At 56.1% G+C, this 26,492-nt stretch overlaps 9 protein-coding genes across 9 annotated transcripts; 5 read left to right on the plus strand and 4 right to left on the minus strand.

The window, feature by feature from the left end:
* The first annotated feature begins 1,044 nt into the window (after positions 1-1,044).
* Positions 1,045-3,769, plus strand: C8Q71DRAFT_759347 (Pkinase-domain-containing protein). The gene is made up of 4 exons (XM_047923783.1): positions 1,045-2,377; positions 2,428-2,760; positions 2,821-2,938; positions 2,993-3,769. The coding sequence occupies exons 1-4, from the start codon at positions 1,370-1,372 to the stop codon at positions 3,349-3,351; spliced, it is 1,818 nt and encodes a 605-aa protein (XP_047778955.1). The 5' UTR covers positions 1,045-1,369; the 3' UTR covers positions 3,352-3,769.
* Positions 3,770-3,798: 29 nt separating this feature from the next.
* Positions 3,799-5,858, plus strand: C8Q71DRAFT_759349 (AAA-domain-containing protein). Its single transcript, XM_047923784.1, has 8 exons — positions 3,799-3,881; positions 3,940-4,051; positions 4,100-4,265; positions 4,321-4,653; positions 4,704-4,934; positions 4,987-5,118; positions 5,170-5,471; positions 5,526-5,858. Exons 1-8 carry the CDS (start codon positions 3,864-3,866, stop codon positions 5,540-5,542), a joined length of 1,311 nt encoding a protein of 436 aa, XP_047778956.1. The 5' UTR covers positions 3,799-3,863; the 3' UTR covers positions 5,543-5,858.
* Positions 5,859-6,122: 264 nt separating this feature from the next.
* C8Q71DRAFT_759352 (chromosome segregation protein Spc25-domain-containing protein) lies at positions 6,123-7,275 on the plus strand. The gene is made up of 5 exons (XM_047923785.1): positions 6,123-6,405; positions 6,456-6,602; positions 6,656-6,856; positions 6,909-7,053; positions 7,124-7,275. Exons 1-4 carry the CDS (start codon positions 6,138-6,140, stop codon positions 7,031-7,033), a joined length of 741 nt encoding a protein of 246 aa, XP_047778957.1. The 5' UTR covers positions 6,123-6,137; the 3' UTR covers positions 7,034-7,053; positions 7,124-7,275.
* Positions 7,276-7,810: 535 nt separating this feature from the next.
* C8Q71DRAFT_55819 (uncharacterized protein) lies at positions 7,811-9,798 on the plus strand. Its single transcript, XM_047919341.1, has 5 exons — positions 7,811-7,856; positions 7,999-8,056; positions 8,115-9,153; positions 9,214-9,622; positions 9,673-9,798. Exons 3-5 carry the CDS (start codon positions 8,148-8,150, stop codon positions 9,698-9,700), a joined length of 1,443 nt encoding a protein of 480 aa, XP_047778958.1. The 5' UTR covers positions 7,811-7,856; positions 7,999-8,056; positions 8,115-8,147; the 3' UTR covers positions 9,701-9,798.
* Positions 9,799-10,760: 962 nt separating this feature from the next.
* Positions 10,761-12,862, minus strand: C8Q71DRAFT_708235 (Mfs1.2; the record flags this gene model as incomplete). Its single annotated transcript, XM_047920608.1, has 7 exons — positions 10,761-11,490; positions 11,540-11,580; positions 11,636-11,804; positions 11,861-11,969; positions 12,022-12,101; positions 12,155-12,366; positions 12,416-12,862. The coding sequence occupies 7 exons, from the start codon at positions 12,860-12,862 to the stop codon at positions 10,761-10,763; spliced, it is 1,788 nt and encodes a 595-aa protein (XP_047778959.1).
* A 647-nt stretch (positions 12,863-13,509) lies between these two features.
* On the minus strand, positions 13,510-16,107 carry C8Q71DRAFT_759362 (putative cyclopropane fatty acid synthase). The gene is made up of 8 exons (XM_047923786.1): positions 15,717-16,107; positions 15,402-15,575; positions 15,291-15,349; positions 15,100-15,228; positions 14,489-15,045; positions 14,305-14,435; positions 14,045-14,256; positions 13,510-13,993 (listed from the first exon to the last, which is right to left on the minus strand). Exons 1-8 carry the CDS (start codon positions 15,802-15,804, stop codon positions 13,967-13,969), a joined length of 1,377 nt encoding a protein of 458 aa, XP_047778960.1. The 5' UTR covers positions 15,805-16,107; the 3' UTR covers positions 13,510-13,966.
* Positions 16,108-17,013: 906 nt separating this feature from the next.
* Positions 17,014-19,958, plus strand: C8Q71DRAFT_759368 (cytochrome P450 monooxygenase CYP63). Its single transcript, XM_047923787.1, has 10 exons — positions 17,014-17,844; positions 17,896-17,984; positions 18,050-18,082; positions 18,142-18,163; positions 18,218-18,790; positions 18,842-18,980; positions 19,048-19,334; positions 19,396-19,590; positions 19,650-19,692; positions 19,766-19,958. Exons 1-9 carry the CDS (start codon positions 17,449-17,451, stop codon positions 19,677-19,679), a joined length of 1,764 nt encoding a protein of 587 aa, XP_047778961.1. The 5' UTR covers positions 17,014-17,448; the 3' UTR covers positions 19,680-19,692; positions 19,766-19,958.
* A 751-nt stretch (positions 19,959-20,709) lies between these two features.
* Positions 20,710-22,734, minus strand: C8Q71DRAFT_708228 (major facilitator superfamily domain-containing protein; the record flags this gene model as incomplete). The annotated part of the gene is made up of 7 exons (XM_047920606.1): positions 20,710-21,439; positions 21,493-21,533; positions 21,589-21,757; positions 21,816-21,924; positions 21,974-22,053; positions 22,109-22,320; positions 22,375-22,734. The coding sequence occupies 7 exons, from the start codon at positions 22,732-22,734 to the stop codon at positions 20,710-20,712; spliced, it is 1,701 nt and encodes a 566-aa protein (XP_047778962.1).
* Positions 22,735-23,103: 369 nt separating this feature from the next.
* C8Q71DRAFT_55973 (cytochrome P450) lies at positions 23,104-26,220 on the minus strand. The gene is made up of 11 exons (XM_047919352.1): positions 25,926-26,220; positions 25,710-25,839; positions 24,981-25,175; positions 24,772-24,920; positions 24,602-24,717; positions 24,434-24,545; positions 24,169-24,372; positions 24,031-24,109; positions 23,819-23,980; positions 23,619-23,765; positions 23,104-23,555 (listed from the first exon to the last, which is right to left on the minus strand). The coding sequence occupies exons 1-11, from the start codon at positions 26,107-26,109 to the stop codon at positions 23,474-23,476; spliced, it is 1,560 nt and encodes a 519-aa protein (XP_047778963.1). The 5' UTR covers positions 26,110-26,220; the 3' UTR covers positions 23,104-23,473.
* Between the last annotated feature and the right edge of the window lie 272 nt (positions 26,221-26,492).

The raw sequence follows: 26,492 nt of genomic DNA on the forward strand, positions 1-26,492 counted from the left end.
TCTGCCAGGGCCGCTTACGTGAGCTCAGCCTCCCGGCGAGTGCCGAAACTCTAATTGTGGTGCTAGCCAGCACCCGGCTGCCCGGCTCGGACCTGGCGCCTCGCTCCCGCGCACTTGCCTGTTTGCGGATGTGCTGCCCGTCGCTCTGTGGCCTGTACCCTGCTAGCACACTGTGCACATCGCGCCGAACGGCGAAGAGCCGCGAAGATGCAGGCAGCATCTAGTCCCACCCGCTGCCCTGGTCTAACGCAAGTCTCAAGGCATCGTACAGCACTCGCATGCATTCTTCTCAATGGAGGGGACATGCAGTTACTCGCGACCCGCTGCCTTCCGTGCACACTAGTGTCCAGGCTCTGATTGTGCTCGCCTCCGCGCCCCGTATGATGGCTATCGCAGCGATTCTCAGGCGGACTGGAGACGCATTCGCGCCGCCACACGGCAGCAGGCGAGCAATCCGTCCGACATTGTCCGACGCGCTATTTTGTCATAGGCTGCTGTTGGGCTGCTGCTCCGGCGCGTCTGACTTTGTGGCAGATGGGTCCGATGTTCCCTCTTTTGTCTCGCTGCGCCGCGTTCGTTCTCGAGTACGTCAAGGCCGCTTACGACATGGCCTCTGATTTTCAAACCCCTTGTCCTGGCGACGTGTGTATCGCCCAGATATCTCGCGTAACCCGAATGGCAATGACATCAGCTTCCGGGTGTCGTGTCGCTGTAAGGCCTGTCGGTGATAGAACGTGTTCCGAGTCGCGCGCTGGCGATGGTAGGTGTAGGTCGTGCCCGCCGCGGTCTTATCGCAGGGCAAAGTTGTGCATTGTGCGCGGGTGAGCTTCGCTGAATCCGTGTGCACGAGACGTAGAGTAAGGAAGAGGGGCTTCTATCAGAGCGAGGGCCTGCCTTGCCTCGTGTCGTTGTCGCGAGAAGTTCATCTACCGAAATACACTGTTCGTCTGTTTTTCTGGCAGCGTGAGCGCCGAGATGCGATGAGGAGATGAACGTGCAGCGGGAGCGGAGAGAAGATGAAGCTGGCGACGGGCGAGTGGCCGGCGCCGGCTGACATAAGCGCGAATAAAAGTGGCGTCTTGCTCCGGTTGAAATCCTGCTCAGCTCTGCTCAGTCTCTCGCGCCTCCGCTCCCAGCATCCTTCCCCTTCAGCCGTCTCCTACGGCACCAGCGAGGGGGTCTTCCCGCTCGCGCCCTCTCGCTCCTCCGCTCGACCAACCTTCCAACGTGTTCGTCAGCCATGAATACCCAATAAACTCGCCCCAGCCCACGACCCCGCTGCTCCAGCACCCATCACTTCCTCTCCCAGCACCCATCTCGCATTCCACACATTGCCCCCTTACGAACCTCTCACACTCACAACATCCTCATGACCATGGTCGACGCAACCGAGACCGCCCAGGCCGAGGGCGAAGGCCCCGACGGCTCAGATAAACCGCCGCATGGCGACCTACGCGCCTCGCGCCCGTTTACAACCACGCGAATCCCCTCTTCCCCCGCCTCCCCACGAGCCAACGGCACGAAGCCGCAGCGTCCTCCCCCCAAGAAGGCGGCGCCACAGGCCACTGGTGGCATACCCAACGGCACCAATGGCCACCATGTCCCGCTCCCGCCTCCGGACTCGTACCTCTATCAGAAAGCACCTGGCCGCACCAGGAAGGACCTTGAAGAGCTGTATCAGTCCGAGAAGCTCGCCCTCTCCTCTCCCCCCATCAAGCGCGATTCATCCTCGACAACGGGCTCGATGACGCCATCCAGCAGCGACTCGCTCTCGGCTTCAGAGAGTGAGAGCTGGAGTCTGCCTTCGACGCAGCCACCCAGCAGAGCGCCTAGCATGTCGTCCGGTGTTTCCGGCGGCAAGCTGGGCCCATTACAGCCTCTCACGAAGACGCCCTCGCAGAAGGAGCACTCGCTGTCGAGAGAGCAGCCGCCATCGACTGCCTTGCGGATATCACCCGCTTCGTCAGCGGGCGCTCCAGAGATCCACTCCGCGAGGACTCCAGAGCCAGACTCTGCGCGCACCTCGCGGCCCCAGTCGAAGTCGACTCCATCGTCTAAGCCGTCTTCTAAGCCACCGTCCAGACCGGCCTCGGTTCATTCGCAGCAGTCTGACAGTGGGCAGAAGTTCACTCTCAAAGATCTGAACAGGCTGTTGGGTGGGCCGAAACTCGCTCGAAAGTCCTCTGCCCGCTCGACGGCTAGCAGCAAGAAGTCGGACTCGGACCACGAGCGCAAGTCGACCGCGGGAGAGAGCACAGTCAGCTTGCTGAAGAAGTACGGAGTCTGCGAGAAGGTGGCCATCGGCAAAGGTGCGACGTCTGTCGTGCGTCTCGCGCACAAGTGGGATCGCAGCGAGGAGAAGCTATATGCGGTCAAGGTGTGTTCTATGCGGCTATCGCTCAATGCATCGCGCTGACGTCGTTGCAGGAGTTCCGAAAACGCAGAAAGAACGAGACTGAGAAGGAGTACGTCAAGAAGCTCACGGCCGAGTTTTGCATATCGTCCACTCTCCATCACGTCAATATCGTCGAGACCGTCGACCTCGTCCAGGACGAAAGCCAGCACTGGTGCGAGGTGATGGAGTTCTGTCCTGGCGGAGACCTCTACGCTGCTATCAAGCGAGGTGGCATGTCACCGAGCGAAGTCGAGTGCTGCTTCAAACAGATCTTGACCGGCGTTCAGTATCTTCATAGCCAAGGTGTCGCCCATCGGGATATCAAACCCGAGAATTTGTTCTTCGACACCAAGGGCCACCTGAAGGTACGCAGAGTTGTCATGTAGCTGCCATGATGTGTCATGACCAACGCTCTTGCCTCATAGATCGGTGACTACGGTGCATCTACTGTCTACCGCTTACCTTGGGAGACAACAGTCCACATGTCCACTGGGCTGTGTGGTAGCGAACCGTACATCGCGCCGGAGCAGTTTCTGGGCAAACGTAAGCAAACGAACTTGACCTTGTAGCGCATCGCACCTAATTGTGATGGGCTAGCCTATGACGCTCGTCTTGTTGACATCTGGGCATGCGGTGTTGTCTATTATTGTCTCCACTTCCAGGAACTGCCCTGGACGGTCGCTCAGCCCACGGACCACCTGTTCGCGGCATACGCCTCTGCTTGCCAGACGCAATCGTCGTGTCCTCCGACGATCAACAACCTATCCCCGCGCGCCTGCAGGCCTGTGATCCGCAAGATGCTCGAGCCGAATCCCAAGCTGCGCGCCCTCATCGATGAGCTCGTCGAACACTCTTGGGTGCAGAGCATCGAGGTGTGCCATTCATCGCACAAGCCGTCACACGTCCATGTGAATGCGCAGGCGATGGCACTGGCGCAGGTACAAATCGTCCCATAGCCGCGCGAGGCGGAGGAGTCTCGGAGAGTTCGATGATTGGATCTTCTGTTCATACTTCCTGTTCTCCTGGGACCATTACTCTCGCTGTTCTTGATCGTCTACGCTTTTGGACGGGCGGTAGGATTTTCTTTCCGCTGCGCTGCTCTTTCCTTCTCCTTGACGACCGGTGTAGATGTACTATTCCCCTTAGTTGGCGGTTCCTCGACGATGAGGAGGCGCGTGGGTGTGCTCTCTCTCCTTTAGCAATGTCATATGCGATTCACATACCTGTCTCGCTGCACTATCATGCTGACCAGCGACGCTGGCAGTGGACTGTAGCCGATAGCACTGTCTAACTTATCCTCAGCCATGTATTACTGTAATCTAGCCATACTTTCCACTGATTACATGCAATGATAAACGTTGTTTGTGCTTGTTATGCTGGGGCCTTAGATTCTAATAGTGAACAACAATGATGCCCGGTTACAACGACCTCATTTACTGCCACTGGCGACGCTGCGTGTTCGGAAAGGATGTCCCAGAATTTAGACGTGAGTCGCTGTGTGCATCGGGCAAACACTACGTTCTCTGATTGTACGCAATTCACAGCGTGCCATTGAGATCGTGCAGCGCGCGATCGAGGAGGATACCAAGCAGAACTACACGGAGGCCTACAAGCAGTACCAGAATGCACTGGACTACTTCATGCTCGCGCTGAAATGTACGGTCATGTTTGCCTGCGTGTCTGACGGGGCTGATGGTTCATTAGATGAGAGGAACGAGAAGTCGAAGCAGCTCATCCGGTCGAAGGTCGCCGAGTATCTCGCGCGCGCAGAGGTGCTGAAGGAGCACCTCTCACAGACACAAGAGAAGCGGGCGAAGAAGGCGATAGGCGTGAATGGCGGGAGCGGGGGTACGGGCGCGGGCGGGAAGAAGTGAGTGGCTGCATGTGCTCAGACGTCGGTCAGGTCATGACGCTGTCCGCCGCAGGAAGGATGACGACGATGATGTCGACCCGGAGGTGAAGAAGCTACGGGCGGGCCTGGCAGGCGCCATCATCACGGAGAAACCAAACGTCAAGTGGGACGACGTCGCCGGGCTGGAGGCTGCAAAGGAGTCGCTGAAGGAGGCGGTCATCCTGCCGATCAAGTTCCCGCATTTGTTCACAGGGAAGCGGACACCATGGCGCGGTATTCTTCTGTACGGACCTCCTGGAACGGGAAAGTCATACCTGGCGAAGGCAGTGGCGACGGAGGCGAAGGGCACGTTCTTCAGTGTCAGCTCGAGTGACCTTGTCAGTAAATGGCAAGGTGACTCCGAACGGTCAGCACAGCTTCCGGTCATTAACTGGTTTATACTTGACTTCCCTCTAGATTGGTCCGGCAACTCTTCGAGATGGCGCGGGAGAACAAACCTGCCATCATTTTCATAGACGAGGTCGACTCGCTGGCGGGTTCACGAAATGAGCAGGAGTCCGAGGGCTCAAGGCGGATCAAGACGGAGTTCCTGGTGCAGATGAACGGTGTCGGACATGACGATACGGGTGTGTTGGTTCTTGGTGCGACCAATATCCCATGGCAACTCGATAACGCCATCAAGCGACGGTATGTCCGCCCAGCTCCTCTTGGTGATCACAAGTGCCTACTCCTTCGCTAGGTTCGAGAAGCGCATCTACATCCCACTGCCAGGTGTCGAGGCGAGGAGACGAATGTTCCAGCTACATGTGGGAGATACTCCATGCGAGCTCTCGGCGAAGGACTATCGACTCCTCGCAGAGAAAACCGAGGGGTGAGCTTGATCACAATTCTCATATCGTCTGCTAATAACGATGTCGCTCAGGTACTCTGGTTCCGATATATCCGTCGTCGTTCGCGACGCCCTCATGCAACCTGTCCGCAAAGTCCTCTCTGCCACTCACTTCAAGCAAGCGCCTTCGCCGACTGACCCGGATGTCATCAAATGGACACCGTGCTCTCCGGGCGATCCTGAAGCAGTAGAGAAGTCGTGGTCCGATATCGAAAGCGAAGAGCTACTAGAGCCGCCGCTGAAAATAGCAGACTTCTTGAAGTCGCTGGATAACGTCCGACAAACGGTGACGGCCGACGATATCAGGAAGCATGATCAATGGACCATGGAGTCTGGTGGGTGCTAGTGCTACCGCATTGTCTTTCCCGATTTACCAATACCACGCTTAGGCAACGAGGGCGCATAGCGAGAGTCCGGCTTTGGGGTTATCACAGGTCACATCTATCTTTACGCGTTGAGATGAAAGCATGCAGTGCAGAGCTATGTAACAATATTGTAAGTTTGCCGCACACAGGACACGGACGATGACCGTAATCGAGTGGTTTACCGCTACAAATTGTACTTCATTACTAGGGTACTTATAGGCAGTAATCTTCCAGGATGATAAGCGGTACATTCGATCGGCGATCGCACGTTCTGTCACTTGCATTGTGCGAGCAACATAGGCCCGGTGATGTATCTTCCGCACGTATTACAAGGTGGTGTCCCTGAGGTTCTTCACGGCTCACAGTGCGCGCTGCGACTCACTGTTATTCGACTTTGACATCACTGACGCGCTTGCGTTGTTCCGCCACAGCATACATCCGTCCTGCCATCTTGTTAGGGAAGGAAGCACAGGTAAAACAACTATCGAAGTGCGGCCATGTAGAGTCAGAGTTTTTGGCTCTACGCTTGTTCTGACCCTACAGTACGATTGAACGCCAATGGTCACGATCACGTGCCAGTCACATTCTCGCGGTGACGCGTCGGTCGAACTTGGACTTGCCCGCTCACTTGCCGCGATGGCCAAGGGCCTCCGCGTCCCCAAACTTGATCTCGCCGCCGTCCTGGCATCTCAGAACCCTCAGATCGACCTTCGTCTAGAATCATACGAGAATTCTACGCAGAGCTTTCTCCGTGCTGTGTCGAACTACACACAACGGGCTATCACTGAGATCACGAACCGCAAGAATGCGCACCTCTCGGACAGGAAGAAGCTTTCGGAGAGGATACAGCAGATCGAGGCGGAGACAAATCAGTGCAAAATCAGGGAGATAGAGTTGATCAAAGGTCGGTCTCGTTTGACTCGATGGTGGTCTTATAGACTGGACGAGTCGCAGTCCTTGATAGGGAGCAGGAGGAAAAGAAGGAGTTAGAAGCGTCGGTCACCGCATTCAAACGACAATTGGCTGTATTCCGCGAGAAATGCTCTTCTGTCGAATCCGAAATCGAGCAGCAGCGGGCAATAGCAGCAAACCTGCAACGAGGTGTGTGCCACATTGTCGTCGCTTGGTTTGTACTCTAATTAGACCCCCCATAGAGAGGAGCAGGGAGCAGAACCTGCTCAACTCTCATGCGGCACGAACAGCACCGGAGCTTTCAGAGTCGGAAGCGAAGTTACAATGTGTTATCGAGGGCATTGAAAAGGACAAGCTGCTTGTTCGGTTCTTCAATCTGTATGCGAGCAGCCGCGAGCAAGAGTGCAGTTTGGTCATCGACGTGTCCAGTCGCTCGTATAAAGGTCAGCACGATCACAGGCGTACTTATTGCGATCGTACTCACGTATAGCCCAGTACCGACCACAACGCCGTACCTCCCAACACTACCCATTCTACTGGACGAGTTGAACGAGACAAGAGATGTGTACACCTTCGTCAAGAACGTCAGGGACGCTTTCAAGCGTGTTGTTGAGCATTAGGTATTTGTATCAGTCATGTTGTACGTTGTATTAACGCGCGGCTCTTTACCTGATTTCCATGAGCATTGATGGGTCATATACGGTCTCAAGGTCGTCGTTGCTTTGGCGAGTCACGAAACGACGGTCGCCCTCGCCTGCTCTATGGTTACCGGCTCAACATCGAGTGTATTGGTACATGACACAGGTGGTTTCGTTGCCTTCTAATTGATGTTCCCCGTAGGACGCGTCTCTAGGGTTACACCGGTCTGTCCGACTACCGTTCCACTGCGGCCAACGTTACCCCGGCTTCCAATATGTCTGGTGAGCGCGGCGGTCGCGCATTTTTACAACTGTCACATCGCCTTCGTCAGTAATCAAAGGTACGTTGCTATCCCATGATAATCTGTCTCTGGAAGCTCACAAAGATCCAGTCTCTCTCGTAGCGGTCAAGAGCTCCCTGTCGATAGGTACATCTCGATGAACGCGAATAGGTGCTCCCAGAGGCACAGCGGCAGACTTTAGTCAGATCAGTAAGACTCAGTCTGCTTCGGCGTGCATGCACTGGTAGTAAGCCCGGCGCTACAATGAACACCCTAGGATCCTGCTGATTCAAATTGTCGCATCACTGATATACTCCCGTGCTTATCGTAGATTGTCCTTGGAAGGTTGGATTACACATAAGTACTGACTAGGTCATGAAAGGTCGGAGATGGCCGTTTGCCCGACCCATAGGGTAACGTCCAAGTAACGTCGTCATGACAGCCAATATTCGTCTCAACATAGTCCATGGTTGACTCACGCTGGGTGGCTTGAGCGACTCCTCCGTGAATCCTTGCCTCTACGAGTGAGCCTAACACATCTCCTTCTCGACGTTTTGTTCTCGACCCCAAACCACTAGACATCCAAGTCAGTCAGCCTTCGTTTGGGTTGATCTCATGTCGCACTCGCTAACGTCTTTCAGTCCCTTGATCCTGACTCGTTGGCAGGAGGCCCGCGCTGGTCGCGCTGGCGTCATACCCGGGCTCATTTCATCCGAACTTCCTTGTGAGTAGACAGCTGGCGACAGGTACACTTCCCTTCATCTCACGGGGCGACGTCGTAGATCTTGCCGATTCTCGAAAGACAACCAACCACAATGATACGCGCTATCTTTGCCTCGGAACTGGTGACGCCCTTGATCAGCCGCTACCAAGTGCACCACTTCCACCGCAGGGAGTCCGCCCCGACAACGACAACTCATTCTGCACTGGCGCTCTCGAAGTGGAATCCTTTTGCAATCGTTGCTGGAAGGAACGCTGCCGTAGCCGTTCGTTCTCCACGCGCTCCCCTTGAGATCTCCGAAGAGATCATCGATTGCGTAGCTGCGCAAATCGACGAGACCGTTTGGCTCCCTGAGCTCGACCCATGGCGACGCACGCTCTTGTCGTGTGCACTCGTATGCAGGGCATGGTATCACCATTCCCAGTTCTATCTTCGACAATTCGTCGAACTACGCGATCGAAACCAGGTTTTGGCTCTATCTAAGCTAGTCCGCGACAACCCCCGTCTCGGCCGAGCCGTCAGGTTTGTCGCTGTCTCCGGAGGGTCGACGAAAAACATCCCACACCCTATCCCCCATTTTGGAACGTTTGTCCCTATGCTGGCCGGGAAGCTACCCAACACACATACGCTGCGGCTCGAAAATGCAGAGTGGCGCATCGGGTCTATCTCACCGGACACCATTCGTTACCTGGCGATGTTTCCTTCCGTCACTACATTGGAGCTCCGGGGCGTGACCTTCGCCACCGTCTCGCAACTGGCGCAGTTGGTATCCGCACTGCCTGCACTCCGCTCATTGAAGACCGATAGGACTCTATGCAAGCAAGTACATCTAGACATGCCGACCCGTCTTCCGTTAAATGCCCGCGAGCTCAAAGACATCGACATGTGGTGGAACACTGCACCAGCAATTCTAGAGTTTTGCACCTGCCTAAGCGAGGCGGCACTGTTGTGTACCCTTGCAATATGTGTGGACGAATATGACGCACTGCAAAATCGTGGAGGAAGGCAGACCCTGATAAATACAAGTGCCCGATCGCTCAAGAAGTTACGTTTCGGATTCCATACCTACGGGTTAGGTCCTGAAGACGTCGACTGCGTAGGTAAGTATCGTCTGTGCTCGTGCGCGATATCATTTCGAAGGTTGACCGTGGTTCATATAGCGCAACATGTCAATCTATCCCGCCTTGTCACGCTGGAACATCTGATACTCGACTCACGGAGCTTTCTGGGTGCGGATCATTCATGGATTCCCAAGGTGCTTGCTACCGTGGAATCAGAATGGATCCAAAGAGTGGATGTCTGCTTCATAGTAGGGGCACGACTACGTCTGCTCAACACGATGTTGATCAGCATGGAGAGACTTGGTTTTCTCGCTCGAATGGACGAGATGCTGGCAAGGCGCCCGTTCGCTAAACTGCGACCATTCAGTGTTTATCTGACGATCGACATGTCCATCTGCGCACCGGATGACAACAAGCTTCACATCAACCTGGAGGGAGAGAAATGGCCGGCATGGGACGAGCTTGTGCGCAGGAATATGGTCAAGTCGAACAAACGAGGAATTCTCTGGTGTGTGTATATGTGCTGTCAGAAGTTATTGCTGACTTCTCCGCGTCCAGCACACGCATCACTCGTACCGCTCCGTGAACATACCAAGCCAGATGTTCTGGTATGACCATGCTATCGATGTGTATAATATAATTACGCGCTCACGACGCCCCGTGCTCACCACGGTAGTAACAGCCGGCACCATACCCTCACCCATCCCAAGTGTATATGATCATCCCAATTGTCAATGACTCAAAACTCACAGTAAAGAATATTGGAGGCACTAGGGCATTGAATGTGTCATGGACATCCTTCGACTGTAGCCAATGGAAGCTACTTACGTCTCAAGTGGTGGTTAGTATGTATAGAGAATCCGAGCGACGCGGATACAATGCCTCTGCGCGGAGGCGCACTATAGAGGCGCGTCCGCGGCGACATCGGACGAATGAACATCGGAATGCGTTTACATTGACAGTCCCAAGCAACGGTGCGACGTCGTGCTTTCAGATTACGTTGGAAACATATTGTGTCACGCGAAAGGCTAAGTCATCGACCAGCTGCGGCATTGCATGCATGCAGGGTGGACAGGTCCCTCCAGCTGTGTGTAGACCGCTGACAGGAAGCGTATGCTTTCCAGTCATGCGCTGACCACGTCCGAGGCAATGCCGGGCTTGACGGACACTTAGAAAGCTTCAAGTCGAAAAATCTGACGTCGGGCCTCCGGACCACCGAGGATGGGGACCAATCGTGGAACTCTGGAGTGCTGACTCGGACTACCCGGGCAGTGGCGATGCGTTCCAAATCCCTGGACTTGTTGCCACCGAAACGCCCTTCGGACTGCCACCATTTCTTCCGGAGGTGTCTGTCTGAAGCTTAGAGTGTCCATGCACGGTAGCAGTCGTTGCGAGACTGACTTGGTAAGATGTACTGTGACATGGGGACATAGACGATGTGGGATTGCTCCGCCGGGACGAGATTGTCCGCCCGGGTAGCATCGTACTTGCTCTGTCTGTTACACGATTACAAACGCACCACTTGTTGACCTTCGTTTAGGAAGAGTGATTGTGACAATAGGATAGCAAATAGCGACTTCGAGGTAATGATACTTGAATATGACGAAGACCCTGCAGTCCAGCTGCAAGGCACTATCGCTCAGCCACTACTTCTCGCTCTCATCCTCCACTCCGTCCACGTCCCACTTCCTGTCCGTGCCCGTGTGAAGCGGCAAACCCTTCATCCACAAGCTCGCAAACGCGCCGACTGCAGATAGCGCACACTGCACGCGCCACAGCACGTCCAGGCTCTCCGCAAACGCGACCTGCACCTCCTCCCTCAGCGGCGACGCGAGCGCGGGGATCGCGGGGATCGAGGAGTACGCGACGCCCGCACCGCTGGGCAGTGTTGCGAGGAAGGCCTGGGGTAGCCGCGACGAGAGTTGATTCTGGAGGACGGTTGCGCCGATGGCGACGCCCCAGATCTGTGCGAAGCTCCTGAGGAAGACGTAGAGCGCGAGCGCCGGCGCGTTCTGCTCGACGGGCAGCGGGGCGAGGACGGGGAAATACGTGGAGCTGTACACGGCGCCGATGCCGATGCCGGTCAGGATTTGAAAGCCGATGGACGTGGCCTTCGTGCTCGTTGCCTTGAGGGTGGTGAGGAGGCCTTGCCCGACGAGGAGCAGGACCCAGCCGAACCAGATTGGCGGACGGTAGCGTTTCGTAGCAGTGATGAGTGCACCGGCGACGATGGTGGTAGGCGCGACGGTGAACGCGACACCGAAGACGAGCGTTCCTGCGCGTATCGGTGAGGCGAGCGTGCACGCTTGGTAGTACACAGGGAGGTAATACATAAGCCCTGTGAGAGGCACAGATAGAAGACCGGTTTGAATGAACCTGGGCAAGCAGTTCATTAATTGCAGAGCATGGCTGCGATACAACGTACCCGCTTATACTGGTGCGGTTGAGAATGAGAGATATTGGAATCTGCAATCCGCTTAGCACGGAAGCCGTGTGACCGCGCTTAGATAGTAATACTCACGAGAGGATGCCTCGCCCAAAGGGCTTCGTACAGCATAAATAGTACGAATCCGACGCCGCCTACGATGAGCGGGACTAGTACTTGGGCAGAGGTCCAAGCGTAATCAACGCCGCCCCATGTCAATCCTATCACAACAGCTGTTGTGCTCCCCATTACGAGAGCATTTCCACTGTCAGGCAAGGTTGATACATCACTGACAAGAACGTAGAGGTGCGTGGCACGCACATCCAGTCAATACGTTCAAGTTTTGACCGCATGGTCCCCGGTGGCGTCGGGAGCTTAACGAAAAACAAAACCAATACAGCAGCGAGACCCGCGAAGGGTATGTTCATGTCTGGGGAGTCATGCGCATGAGATACAGACCATGGCCTACGTGTCGTACTCACAGAAGAGCCAGCGCCAGTGTCCGTTTTGCGCGAACGACCCGCCGATCACCGGTCCTACACCGGATGCAGCGCTCCAAGCACTGTGGTGCAGTCAGTCTGGTAGCTCAGAGAAATTCAAATAGGCGACACAGACAGACCGAGGATGCCGTTATACAACCCGCGTTCATGGAGCGCGACGATATCCGACAGGATAATGGAGCTCAATGTCAGCACGCCGCCGCCACCCAACCCTTGGACAGTGCGACCGGCGAAGAGAGTTGCTGAACCTGTGGAAGCGCCTGACAGTGCTCCTCCCACAGCGAAGATAGCAAGGGACACAAGCATCACTGGTCGCCGACCAAAGATCTGTTGGCGACTTGAGCAAGCAGATCTATCGCTGAGGACATGGACGTACCTGGGCGAGTCCGCCACTCAGAGGCAGGAGGGCGGTAGATGATAGACCGTAAGCTGTTCCAATCCATGCGAACTCGGATATGTTGAGGTCACTCGCGATTGTGGGCGACGCATTGCCCACGGATGCACCCTCGAGTACAACCATGAAGAATGAGATCACCAGAGCGAAGAGAATCAACCAGAAGGTCTTCCCTTTCCGGGATGTCTGCGGCGGGCCTGAGCTTTTTCGCCCCGAGGGGAATCCAGCATCTTCGGGGGACGCATCATGCTTCACGAGAGGAAATTCTGACTGAGACCCAGGAGTAGCAAAGGAGAATTCAGAACGCGAGCCAGGTGTGAGGGTGAAATCGGATCGCGAGCCTGGACTCTTTCCTAGATGTACAAGGGAGATGTCAGAGTGCGACGGATCGTGACCAACCAGCTCGAGATGTGATTCTTGAGGCCTCATCGTCATTTGACGAATGTAATCGCTAGGAAGGAGGTCGACGCTACCGCGAGTGAGTCGCGCTCGAGCGGACAAGGGGAAGTGTTTGAGGGAAACGGACGTAAAGGAGGACCCTTGAACGGGCCCGAGGCTACTTCGCGAGAACCCGAGGAGCATCCATGAATCGCGGATATCGCGACGGCGCTCATGCCGTCTCACTGTCCATGTCAACTGTCAGCGGCCAGACCGTGACACCCGGCCGAGTCGGAGACGATGTGGTTGCGAGCTAGTCGCAAATTCGTACCAAGGGCCTCATTGACTTAGCATCACATCACCAGATGCAGAGACACAGTCCCCGAACCCTGCTCAGTTGCAGCATCAATGGTTGGGCCGGGATCAGGTCAAAGAGAAGAGAAGACGTGAATTCCTGCGAGATGAGCAAACGCAGCGGCCCATCACTGCGAAATCAAGATGGACGAGCTTGGGACGAGCGCGACCAAAGCGCGACAACAGCGGGCGGTCCTTACATATGACATTTGTGCCTAAAAAGGCAAAGGCCGGCAGCGCAGCGACGCGATCGGCATCAAGATCTGCGCTGAACCGAGATGGCTCGGCGGCCTTCGCTCGGGCACCGACCTGCCGTGCGCTTCAGCCACCGGTGACCTTGCGGTGACCCTCGGGCTCTCGTCACCACCGGACAACCACCGGATGCCTTCATGTCTTTCTGCAGGAGGCCTATCTGCGCAGTGTCTATGAGATCGCTGCATGCATAACAGGTCCACACAATCCCACTGGCACACAGGGTATGTGATTCGGAGACAACACAGTACAATATTCAAGACAAAGCAGAACAACGAGTGCGAAGACAACGATACAGTAAGGTAGAATGGCGCACATGTTAAGGTTACAAGTAAACATATTTCGGGCGAGAACGAATGACTGTTGAAAAGGTGAATGTTCTGAGCTAGATGGTTGTGAAAGGAAGGTATGAAATCGCTTCTCGAGCTCCAAATGTCCAAGGTGTGTCGGCGAGACACGGCTACAGAGCGGGGATGTCAATTGTACCTGAAAGGTCAAGACATTGCCCACAGCGCCTGCAGAGAGCCGCTATGCGTTACCGCTGACTTTTCAGTCGCAGCAATCAACTGGGTACTCCTGCAACGGTGGTCAGTTTCATCAGCTACGAGGACATGACTGTCTACTCACCGGTCGCGCAAAAGTCCAGCAATTCAAGGCAGTATACGCCTTCGCGTATCCCGCAGCGGCATAGTCAAACATGTAGAACCACTTGCGGCGGAACGCCTCGAGGCTCTTCGGGTCAGCCAGCTGCGGGTGTTCCTTGATAAGGTTTTCGACGACCTCGCCCTCGAAGTTCTTCTCCAAACGGTACCCCCACTCCCGGAGCGTACGAGGGTAATCTGAGCATTCGTTAGCCGACATTCAAGATCGGAGCGAATGAAACATACGCATCGCATGGTCTTCGACGCTGTGAAGAATCAGACGGCCGGGAACAGCCTGCTGAGCGGCCTGAGGGAAGTACGTTGCATTCGGGAGGAACGTGTTCGGCCAGTGATAGTGACGTGCAAAATCGTCCGGCCTGCAAGACTGGTGAGTCCATCACTCCCCGGCTGACCTACACATCATACTCACTGCAGCGTTGTGTAGCGGAACTCGGGCATGGCAGTGGCAGTGATGCAGGCAGCGCCACGATCGGGCTTCAGCGCCCAGTCGATCACCTTGAAGTACGTCGGGTGGTCGCGCAGCCCGACGGCCTCCACCATCTCGCAGCTCACGAATGAGTCAAACTGGCCTTTGAAGTCCTCCGGCAGCTGGCGGTAGTCCAGGAGGTGCACGCGCACGCGGTCCGCGACGCCAGCCTCCGCGGCGCGTTTCTCTGTCATCACCTTCTGCTGGATGGAGAGCGTGACCGTGTCGACGGTGGCGCCGAGCTTCGCGGCTTCGATCGACATCGCGCCCCAGCCCGTCCCGATCTCGAGGAGACGGTAACCCGGCTTGACGCGCGCGTTGTTGAGGATATGGTGGATCTTGCGTATCTGCGCGTTGTGTAGATCGTCTGGCTGCGAGCCCCTTGCGGTCAGGTCGCCCCGGATACCGCCGTCGGCGTCGCTCCACATGGCGCAGGAGTACATCATCTCGGAGCTGAGAAAGCACTGGAAGAACTCGTTGCTAGTGTCGTATGCCTCTTGCTGCATGTGGACGTGAATGGGTGGATGTATAGGTATCAAGAATGAAGTACTCACCACGTTCTTCAGTGCCATTGATGGTTTCTGCTTCCCCAGGGCGAAAATAGCGAAGGCAGACATGTAGGCTGTGATGGTGTTAAGGAGAGTTGTGAGGCCTCTCAAGGTGTGTCGATTGTCAATCCACAGCTGAAGACGTCGATTCAATGCGTGAATGGCCGGAAACTGGCGAAGGAAGGGCCATGACCTACATCAAACATGTCTTTCAGGCTGGAGACATCGAAGTCTCCGCTCATGTACGCCTCCGATACTACACGAAGTCGATCAATAACGGCATAGACCCAACAGAATATAAAACTCACGACCCATGTCCAGAGACAGGACAATCCGCGCCCAAACGTCGTCGGAGCGGATGGTCATCGTGACCGGGCGCTTACAGTCGGACTCGCCGTAGACATGTTTGCCTTCGTGGTCCTCGATTAAGAGTTGACCGCGCACGATCCCAGCTTCCAATACGGACATAACGTGCGACCGAGCTGCAAAATAAAAGGGTGCATCAGTGTATGTAGAAACTTGTTGGTCCAATTATCGGAGACTGAGTCCGCTGACACGGCGTGGCGGCCTTGGCTGAGTGCATCCTGATTATACGGAGGATGATCGAACGGAACGTCACGTACAGTAGTTCACGAACTGCACCCAGATCCAGTTACTCCGGGCTGTTTGGCTGAAGAGCCTCGCCCAAAGGGTGGGTGCATGCATCGACATCTTTATGGAGGTGTGGCAAAGAAGGACGGGGATTCAGAAACGAGAGGAACGGTGGGTGACTGAAATTTTAGACAACACCACCAGCAGTTTCAAAGAATGGGAGGTCCGGGGACAGGCAGTGTGAACGGAGCACCGCCGACTCGGAGGAGCGAAACTGAAAGGAAGATTGCAAGGGTCCGTCAGACTCGCGACTAAAGAGAGACCTCGGAGGAAGCCAGGGCTCCGAGCGCCCAGTAGAAGCTGCATGCTGATCTACCATGCCCGCGGCGTATCGAGATTGTACTGATGGAATGTACATGGACGCGTGTAGGTACTGAGGCCGAGGTAGTAGCGGGAGGATCCGTGCCAAAAGCGGCATGACGACGGGTGTTATCATATCTTCTTCCGCTCACCATGCCGCCAGAGGCCCTAAGTAAAATGCGGTATTATTGTTTTATTAGCTTGCCACATGTACTTAACGTCGGCCGTTGAGAGCCTCCTTGGAACGGTCGATCAAGTGCCGCGTCACGTCCTTGCGCGAGCTGATGAGTCAGTCATGAATGCATGACCGGTAGTCACGGAGATAACGTCGAGGAGACGGTCAAGAGACGGTCGATCTACTCACCCAAAAACGTGGCGCGAAAATTCGACTTATCTGAAACGACGAATGTCAATGGTTGAACTCCCGGCTAATCCGTAATTGAATGTGAGCGAGGAGTCGGAGGACGACGCCCAACGCTGCCGACGTCGCGACGCGCGATTCGTCCCCGCCTGTCCCCGCCCACTGTCTTCTGCAAACGCCTGTACTTATGATTAGCGCGACTTACGTGGTGCGGGCTTCCACTCCGGCCGTCCCCCGCAGTGCGCGCGGCACGGTGAGCAACACTAGTGCCTACAGTGTGCCAGGTGTAAATTGGGTGTAGACCAAGAACCATGCCGGCAAATAAAGTCCTGATAAATAGTGGCTACAGTGACTAGTCACATCGCCGAGTAGAGCGAGTTGCGACCGCTCGCTGTCTGCACAATATCCGAAGACCGAGGCGGTGGAGGAGTACTGTACAGAGAATTCCAAAAGTGGTTATTACTGACGCGCCGGCTTCGAGCCGGCGCGCGCACCGCGATGTGACTAGCTTATGATATCAGTATGCGCTTGTGGCTCAACGGGCGCCGCCAAAACACGTTGATGCGCTCAAGTGTCATGGTTGTTTTGTCTCCTACCAACGCTTCTACGTCTGCTGGAAACTGCACCTGTCAGTGTCACTTCATTGCAATCGTGCCACCAAGGTTGCGACGTCACTAGTCAAGGCGCAATCGCCAAGAAGATGCACTGCCGCCTTCGCTAGTTTGATGACTTGATGGGTTCTTGATGGCGGAACATCGTGCCAGAACTCATCAGGAATAGGACCCAGATAGAACTCTTGATCATCTTCATGCAACGCAGGCCTCCGATGTATCATTGTGTTCCGGCCCCCGGGCGGCCGCATCATATCCTTTTGATGATGGCCTACTGACCGTTGGTGGCGCTGATGCTGACAATTTGAATAGAGCCCAGGGACGCCGCAAGACCGCTGTTGCAATCTCTGAACAGCTCGATGGTAGCTGGTCCTCTCGCCTGAACAGCTGTGCAGCCTTTCAAGCAACTCAACAGGGTGTGAGGAGGTCATCATGAATCTCGAATTGCCTCTGACCTGGTACCGCACGCGCTTCCTTATCGGCGTGGTGGAAACGCTCCTGCCTCCGTTTATCCTGACCTATGTCCTACTCACAACAATCCTCGGTCGATCTGGGACTGGGTTCGTTGCAGCTCTTGCTTACATCTCGTCCATCCCACTCTGGATCTCCTTGACTTCGCGGTATTCGGTGTGGAAGAATGACAGGCGTGCCAGGCAGCTCGGAGCAGAAGCTATTCCACGCGCAAAGGGTAGATGGCCAGGAAACGTCGACATCATGCTGCGATTCGCGAAGGATTTGCGAGAAGGGTATATTCTGCAGGCAATGGGAGAAGTACTTGATGAGTATGGCGTCGATACCCTCAATACTCGTATTCTCTGGAAGGACAACGTGCGTACTCGTTTCCTAGGCAGTACTCAGCCGATAACGCTTGCTCCGCAGATTATAACCCGAAACGACCTCCATATGCGCGCCGTGCACCAGACACAATTTGAATCTTTTGAGCGCGGAGCCGAGGCAGTTGAGAAGATGTACGTGTGATCGAATATACTTCTCGATGCGCGATCTCCTAGAACTGTGGTTGACTTTCATCCAGGGGAACATTCCTCGGTCGAGGGGTCTTCGTAACGTGGGTACCCAGACGATCGCTGCCATTTCTCGGAACCACTGACGCAGTGCACTATTCAGCGACCGGACTGAATGGAGAAGGGTATTCACTCTGGAACGTATCCTAATGGTGCTAAGCTGACAGACCTCCCCATAGGAACGCGCCCTCATTCGTCCATTCCTCAACAAGGAGCGCATCTCCGACTTCGACATCTTTCAGGAGCACGCTGACCGTACGCTCTCCATCCTCTCGTCCTCAGCCTCCGCGCACGAGCCCATCGACATCCAAGACCTCTTCGCGCGCTTCACACTCGACGCCGCGTCCTCCTTTCTCCTGGGCACCTCTCCTGACGCGCTGGGCAGCCCGCGTCCAGTCCCTTACAAGGCCAGTATCGGCTCGAAGGGCGCGGCGACTGAGGGTCAACTCGGCACCTTCTTGTACTCGTTCGAGGAGATCCAAGTTACCATCTCACTCCGCTGGAGGCTGAACACGTTCTTCCCGCTGTATGAGATTAAGGGCGACCATACCCTCCCGCATGTGGACGTCATCACGAAGTGGGTCAAACCCATTGTCGAAGAGGCATTGGCTCGGAAGCAGCGAGAGAGGGAGCAGGGCATCGAGCGTCAGCGGGCTGAGAGGACCATGCTAGAGAATTTAGTCGAGATAACTCGCGATGAAGAAAGAGTCCGCTTTGGCCTGCAAAATGTATTGATGGCTGGCCGCGACACCGTACGCATACCTATCTCTCTGTCTACGTCTGCTGCTGATTCGTATCACCAGACTGCTGGTCTTCTGACCTTTGTAGTCTACCTACTCGCTATGTACCCCGCAGTCGCGAAGCGTCTCCGCGAAGAGATATTCGACGTCTGTGGGGCGAATGGCAACCCGACTCATGACCTCATCCGCAAGATGCCCTACAGTAGGTCCCCGTGCTTCTCTCTCGTCCCTTCCGCCTCTTACTTTCCCATCCCCGCCTTTGCATCCAGTGAACGCCGTCCTCAACGAGACCCTCCGCCTCTTCCCTGGCGCACCCATGGGTATCCGCAACGCAATCCACGAAGTCCTCCTTCCTACCGCAGAGGGTGAACCCCCGCTCTACCTCCCCGGCAAGGCGCGCGTCACTTGGCTGTCACTACATCTGCACCGACGCAAGGATCTATGGGGTGATGATGCGGACGAGTTCGACCCCAACCGGTGGATAGACCCCAAACGGCTCGCACGCGTCGAAGAGCGACCGTCCATGTATATCCCTTTCCTGTCAGGGCCGCGTTCGGTAAGCGCCCTCGGTGCTTGACACGAGGCATGGGTGCTTACTTGTTCGTCATCATGCATAGTGTCCTGGACAGAACTTCGCGCTGAATGAGGCATCATTCATGCTCGTCCGCCTGTACCAGCGCTTCTCGGGCTTCGAGCTCGTCCCTGACGCCATCCCGGAGGGCGCCCGTCCTCCGCCTCAGTGGAAGGAAGGAAAGGGCCGCCAGCAGATCGAGCAGGTCTGGCCGAGCACCGCGTTCACTGCGTTCGTGAAGGTCAGTGCCATTATCTTCCGACTAATGGATGGCTAGATGACAAATGGTTTTGACATCAGGGAGGGCTGTGGGTTCACCCTTTACCGTAGATCATTAGCTCAGGCGAGTATTAGGTCTTCTCGATCATTTTTGTAGATACAGGTTGTATTTGTGAGTATAGCTAAAGAGAAGACAGGTTGAGTTACGAAGGGATGCTGGGAGGTGAAAGTCGGAATTGAACGGACATCACGACGAACAGGGTCGTTTCTGCCGCGCTTCCCCTCCACCCAATGTTACATCTACGAACTCCGTCATCCCTCCGTCGGTGGAATACATTATGAATATCTTGTGTCCTCGAGCAGCGCAAGCGAATCTTTTGAGCGTGGGCGCAAGGTGCATAGGACATTCTCAACGCGCCTGTCGAATCAATGTTTGAGGAGGAGAAGGGGGAGATGATATCGACCTGAACACGGTTGGGCTCCTCCCCCACTGCCAGCAGACTTCCCCATGCCCATTGTCTTCTTTCAGAACGTCGCCTGTGTGACTCCTCAACCCAGAAACTTCTCTCTCACTTGTGACGCTGAACATGTATCAGCCAGCTTACATAAAAAATTCGGAACTACGGGGAAAGCAGAACTACCTACAACGCGTCCCGAGTAGGACGACGACCTAGATGGCGCGTTAAATAATACGCCCACTACTGTACGGGCCGTCCGCACGTCCCAGCACGATTTGTACAACTGAGCTACTTCACGGGCGGCAGCGAGAAACTCGGACCCTGTAATACATATGAAGTGCGGTTGAACGACGATCTCGTGAAGACGTCGCTACGCGAACGTAAGCCGGACTTGACGGAACTGCAATTTCTCGCGTCCAAGGATGAGGGTACTGGGGATTAACCACCTGGCATATTCGCATCGTAAGTGAGCAACCGCACGGATGGCTCCGGGTCGAATGCTACGCAGGAATGCCGACGGTCACGACTTACATAGGTCCCGTACGCAATCCGTGTAACAGGAACTAGTGGTAGGCTCCGAGTCGCGAACGCCGTACTCACCACAACTACACATGCACACGTCCATATAATTGAGTGATAGTCTACCCACCTGCGGTCTAGTTGCAAGGCACTTCGCTCAGCTACTACTTCTCCCCCTCCCCTTCCGCTTTGTTCACGTCCCACCTTCTGTCTGTGTCCGTGTGAAGCGATAGACCTTTCATCCACAAGCTCGCAAACGCGCCAACCGCAGAGAGCGCACAAAGCACGCGCCACAGCACGTCCAGGCTCTCCGCAAACGCGACCTGCACCTCCTCCCTCAGCGGCGACGCGAGCGCAGGGATCGCGGGGATCGCGGAGTACGCGACGCTCGCGCCGCTGGGCAATGTTTCGAGGAACGCCTGGGGGAGCCGCGACGAGAGTTGATTCTGGAGGACGGTTGCGCCGATGGCGACGCCCCAGATCTGTGCGAAGCTGCGGAGAAAGACGTAAAGCGCGAGCGCCGGCGCATTCTGCTCGACGGGCAGCGGGGCGAGAACGGGGAAGTACGTGGAGCTGTACACGGCGCCGATGCCGACGCCGATCAGGATCTGGAAGCCGATGGACGTGGCCTTCGCGCTCGTCGCCTTAAGAGTGGTGAGGAGGCCTTGCCCGATGAGGAGCAGAACCCATCCGAACCAGATTGGCGGGCGGTAGCGCTTCGTGGCGGTGATGAGTGCGCCGGCGACGAGCGTGGTAGGCGCGACGGTGAACGCGACACCGAAGACGAGTGTTCCTGCGCGGATCGGTGAGGCGAGAGTGCACGCTTGGTAGTACACTGGCAGGTAATACATAAGCCCAGTGAGAGGAACGGAGAGAAGGCCGGTCTGAACAAGTCTAGAAATGAGCGGTCAGTGGTGGTACCAAGCGCTGACAACACGAAAGCTGACCCGCTTATACTAGTGCGATTGTAAATGAGTCGTACAGGTACCTGTGGCGTGTTGCATTGCTATCAATTTCAAAGCCACGAACATCGGTACACTCACGAGTGGATGTGTTGCTAATAAAGTCTCGTACAGCATGAATATTGCCATACCGATACCACCCACGATGAGCGGTACCAGAACTTGAGCAGACAACCAGGGGTACTCGACGCCCCCCCATGTCAGTCCGATTACGAGAGCTACAGTACTCCCCATGACGAGAGCATTTCCACTGCCGAGAATCCACGGGGCATCAATAGCTAGGGCGCGCAAAGCAAGATGCAGCTCACATCCAATCGATCTGTTTGAGCTTGGAGCGGAGGCTGCCAGGAGGTGTCGGGAGCCGCACAAAAAAGAAAACGAACGCAGCGGCGCATCCCGCGAAAGGCACGTTCATATCTGTTTATGATGAGACTATGGGAAAATAGCGTCCATGCGCTACGCTCACAGAAAAGCCAGCGCCAGTGCCCGGACTGTGCGAACGACCCGCCAATGACAGGCCCGACACCGGATGCGGCAGTCCATGCCCTGCGATGAGCGTAAGCGACAGCCATCATCTAACTTCAATGCTGATATCACTCACAGGGAGAAGAGGCCGTTATACAACCCACGCTCGTGAAGCGCAACGAGGTCGGAAAGTATGATCGAGCTTAATGTAAGCACGCCGCCACCGCCCAGACCTTGAATAGTGCGGCCAGCAAAGAGGGTCGCGGTACCTCTGGACGCGCCTGAGAGGGCCCCGCCTACGGCGAAAATGGTAAGAGAGACGAGCATGACGGGACGCCGGCCAAATATCTGCAGAGAGAGCCTGTGAGTAGGACTACGCGCAGAACAGAGGAATACAACTACCTGTGCTAGCCCGCCACTCAAAGGTAAAAGTGCAGTGGACGACAAGCCGTATGCCGTGCCAATCCATGCAAACTGGGTGATGCTGAGGTCGCCCGCGATGGTGGGAGAAGCATTTCCTACAGAGGCACCTTCCAGTACGACCATGAAGAACGAGATAATCAGCGCGGAGAGGATCATCCAAAATGTCGTCCCCTTGCGGATAGGCTGTGGCTGGTCATCTTCCAGATTCACCTGGTGTGCGGCTGCGCTGGTGCTATTATAGAGTTGGGGGTGCTCATCGGTGACGACTGTCGGAACATCAGAGTGCAAGGTTTGGTCATCGTCTCGTCTGAAAGGCAGATCCTTGAGTTGAAGAGCCATACGGGCGATAGGCAAGGATAAGGGAGTGGGCGGATTGGTGGCTCAAGTGCACACGGGGAATTGTAGTCGGTGAGGGAGAGGACGCGGAAAGAAGCTGTCCTCGCAGAGGTAACGGTGCGCCCGAGTGTCTGAATGCCGCTGGACACATCTGCATGCTTTCCAGTGGTCCAAACAAAGCGAACACGCGGCCTATCGAGCTGAGATAGGTAGAAAATGGAACGAAGAAGTCGTCGACTGTTCACAACAGGTTGATACGCTCTACAGAACAAAACGACGTGAATTGCCAGCGCATCATAAGTATCGGAAGCCACATACAGGCTTATCAAATCTGGAAGCTAAGACGCGAGAGAACGGTGATCGGACATGATGGAACAGAACCTACATGCAAGTCAGAAGTGGGAAAGGACAGTGTGCCCACCTTATATTCTGGGGCCTCTGCCAAGACAGTCCCAGAAAGGAAATCAAGCCTCCTCAAAGGCTGACGAGTTGAAGTAAATGTACGCTTGGGCGTAGAGTTCCACTACGGACTACGGGCGGATGGACATGCTTATTAGCGGGCGGAAAGGAGTGCCAGTCATCTTATGAAGCCATCACATCATATATGAGTTTAGTAGGGGGCGAGGACCACAAAGAACGACGAGCAAAGGCCATGCAGATGCTTCAAGCGTGAGTTCCAAATTCTCGTCACCGCTTCATGCAGACAGCTTCCATCATGGTGAATGACATCCCGACATGGACATTACGCGTTAGCAGTGTCCACAAGCAGCGCGAGCGAGTCTGCGGAGCGGGGACGCAGCTTGCACGGCAAGCTCGCAACCCGTCTATGTATTCCATACCGCAGAGCGTGAGCCAGTAAACCAACAGTCACCGCAAAAGATACGTACGCAGCAGCCCCAACGGTTGTCAGCTCTACGTCTCCGTCGGAGGTGAGCCTCGGCGGGTCGCCTGTGGGTACAACGTCGAACACGGTGAGGATGTGTGCGATGTTCGCGAAGAGGATCACTTCGGCGAAGTCGAGCCCGGGGCATATTCTGCCGTCCATCAGTTCGCACTCATTCATGCGTTCGTGACGGGAAGGGCGCACCTCCGACCGTAACCGAATGTGTACGAGCGCGGATCCAGGATGTCTTGCTTCCTCTTCGCAGCATCGGCCCCGTCATTGTTCTCCGAGTCAAAAAGCGGAAGGAAGCGTTCCGGGCGGAAGACCTGCGGATCTTCGTACCGCACAGGGTCGCGCGAGATCGCCCTACATCACAGTATAAACACGCAGAGTGAGACGAAGACTGGCCTACGCACCAATTGTTCGCGACGATCGTCGCCCCCTTCGGAATCCTATACCCAGCGAGCTCGTCGTCTTCCAGTGTCCGCCTCGCGACTACCGACCCGCTCTCAATCAACCACTCTCCAACACGCGTGACAGGCGAGGGGACGTACTGAGCGGTGCGATGGGCGCCCACCGATACAGCTCGAGGATGAGCGCGCAGATGTACGGCAGCGCGGGGCGGTCCGCAAGCGTGGGGAGGCGCGCGCCGCCGAGGACGCGGTCGAGCTCCGCCTGTGCGCGTTTCTGTGCCTCGGGGAAGCGCGCCATCGCGTGAAGGAAGCCGAGCGAAGAGGAGATGAGCGGCAGCATACCGCCTGGGGCGGGAGGAGGCGAAAGGATCAGGGGGAGTGGAGGGGATGGGAGGAAGGGGCGCACCTGCGGACATGGTCACGGCGATGAACTTGAATTGTGCCGCGTCGAGGTCCAAGCCGCTACGTGGGTTTCCGTAGAGGTTGCCCATGCACGACGTGCTCTGTGAGCCCGAGGTCTGCGCCTAGATGTGAGCGACCAGCTTGTCAGTGATGTGCGGGGAGTAGTGTGTACCAGGTCTGTTCGGACGAGATCCGCAGTGCTGTCCGCGATCTGCCAGAGACGGCCCCGCCAGTAGTCGGCGAGCCTGAGGAGGGTCGTTCCGGGCGCCCAGCTGGGTAAATAACACACTTTCGGATGTCAGGACGAGGGCGGGCGCGGACGGGTCAGTCGACTGTACGCACGGAATGGCAATCGGTCAATGATGACATACGACCCGCCGAGGATGTTCGCCGCGAATTCTGCGAGATGCTTGATCGGCCGCAGAACCGTATCATCGTCGCCTTCTACAACGTGCCCGCATGACACCTTCATGAAAAGTGAACCAAGATTCCTGCATGCAGGGCATACACCGCTGAGAGCACTGCTTCACAAGGGCGACGCGGCGACGTACCTGTCGATGGTTTGCTCGAAACTCCGCGCGTCGACATTCGTGGCTAGAGCACTGGCGAGCTTGAGGGCAGCGTGCTCGACGTCGGCGTGGTACGGGTTGAGACTGCGTGTGTTTAGCTCTTGACGGAACATCTTGCGCGCATGAGTGAATGTCGGGCCTGGGTCCATGAACGGCAGCGTCGCGACCAGGCCCGAGCTATTGTCATTACCACACGACCCGAAGTTAGCAGAAGCCTCCTGTACTGCAGAAGATCGGATCCATAGGCACATGCGTCCCGGAGACGCGGGACAGCACAGTCGGTCGCAGCACACAGTGAATGATGTTGCCGCCACCGCATTGCCTCCCGCGTTTCCCTCGACAAAGTCGTTGGTCTGAGGCTACCTCGCTCTCACGGCCCGCGCAACAGTAGAAACACAACATGCTATAGCTATCGCGTTAACACATGAAGATTCCGCGGGACGGGAGATCACTCGTAGCGGTCCGGCGGCGGCGAGGCCTCGCGGCTGCCCCGAACAGAGGATCAACTCCGCACGGGCGTCCATCTCCAGCAGCACGGTTGCGCGAAGGATCAAGCGGTGAGTGGTGAGTTCTCGAGCAGTTCTGCCACTGCGCGAGAACGAGGCGTGGCAAACTGACCACTTTGGCTACGGTAGCCCTGCAGAGCGTCCCCGGGACGTATATCCCAGTGGAATGGTCTTTCTACGAGACTGACAGGGAGATGACACGCACAGCTCGCCCATTCTCCGGCGCGGCTTGAAGGCATAGCGGGTCGAGCGCTTGTTGAAGAGCGCGTCGGCGGGGTCGAACGCGTTGAATATAATCACGGGGTGGCCCAGTACGCGTATGCTCGATATCTCGCCTGCGTAGCACAGTCGCCATGTATGCACATAGAGAGAGATCAGCCATTCGGGGACGCGAAGGACGCGTTACTACAGATGGACTGACCATATTGACTGCCCAACTCGCGGAAGAAGTGCCACGGGCTCGCGCTGGGGATCTTGCCGTAGTAACCCAGGACAGGCCTGCCCTTTGGGCCAGGTGGTAGCCGTGCATCTCTGCGGGAACTAAGAAACCATAGGCCAGCAGCTAACACGAAGGCGAGCAGAAGGAGTTCCAGGAACAGAGCCATACGGGCTGATAGTGAACTGCGATTGGGCCAGGTGGAGAGAAGTGCCGTTTGTCAGCGTGCAGCGGCGGGCCGCACCGTGCTACGGACGATACGCACCGTCGAGAGACTCGAAGACTCGGAAGAGAGAGCAGAACGAGGAGAGCAGGTGGAGACCTTGATAATAACTGGAAAGCGCTGAGGCTGAGACTAAGCTAAGTGCGCTCATGATCTCGCAGGATCGCGCTCATCTGGGCCCCGATGGACGGAGGAATGTTTGAAGCGAATGATGGGCCAGTGCTTCATCCGACTTTCGATCGAAGGCCCACACGATCCCGACGCGATGGACGTCACGCAGAACACGACGGAGTCTGCCGCGAGGGGAAGAGGTGCGAATGAGGCAAGTG

The sequence above is a fragment of the Rhodofomes roseus genome, assembly GCF_022264815.1.
Source record: "Rhodofomes roseus strain CIRM-BRFM 1785 chromosome Unknown C8Q71scaffold_10, whole genome shotgun sequence".
NCBI lineage: Eukaryota > Fungi > Basidiomycota > Agaricomycetes > Polyporales > Fomitopsidaceae > Rhodofomes > Rhodofomes roseus.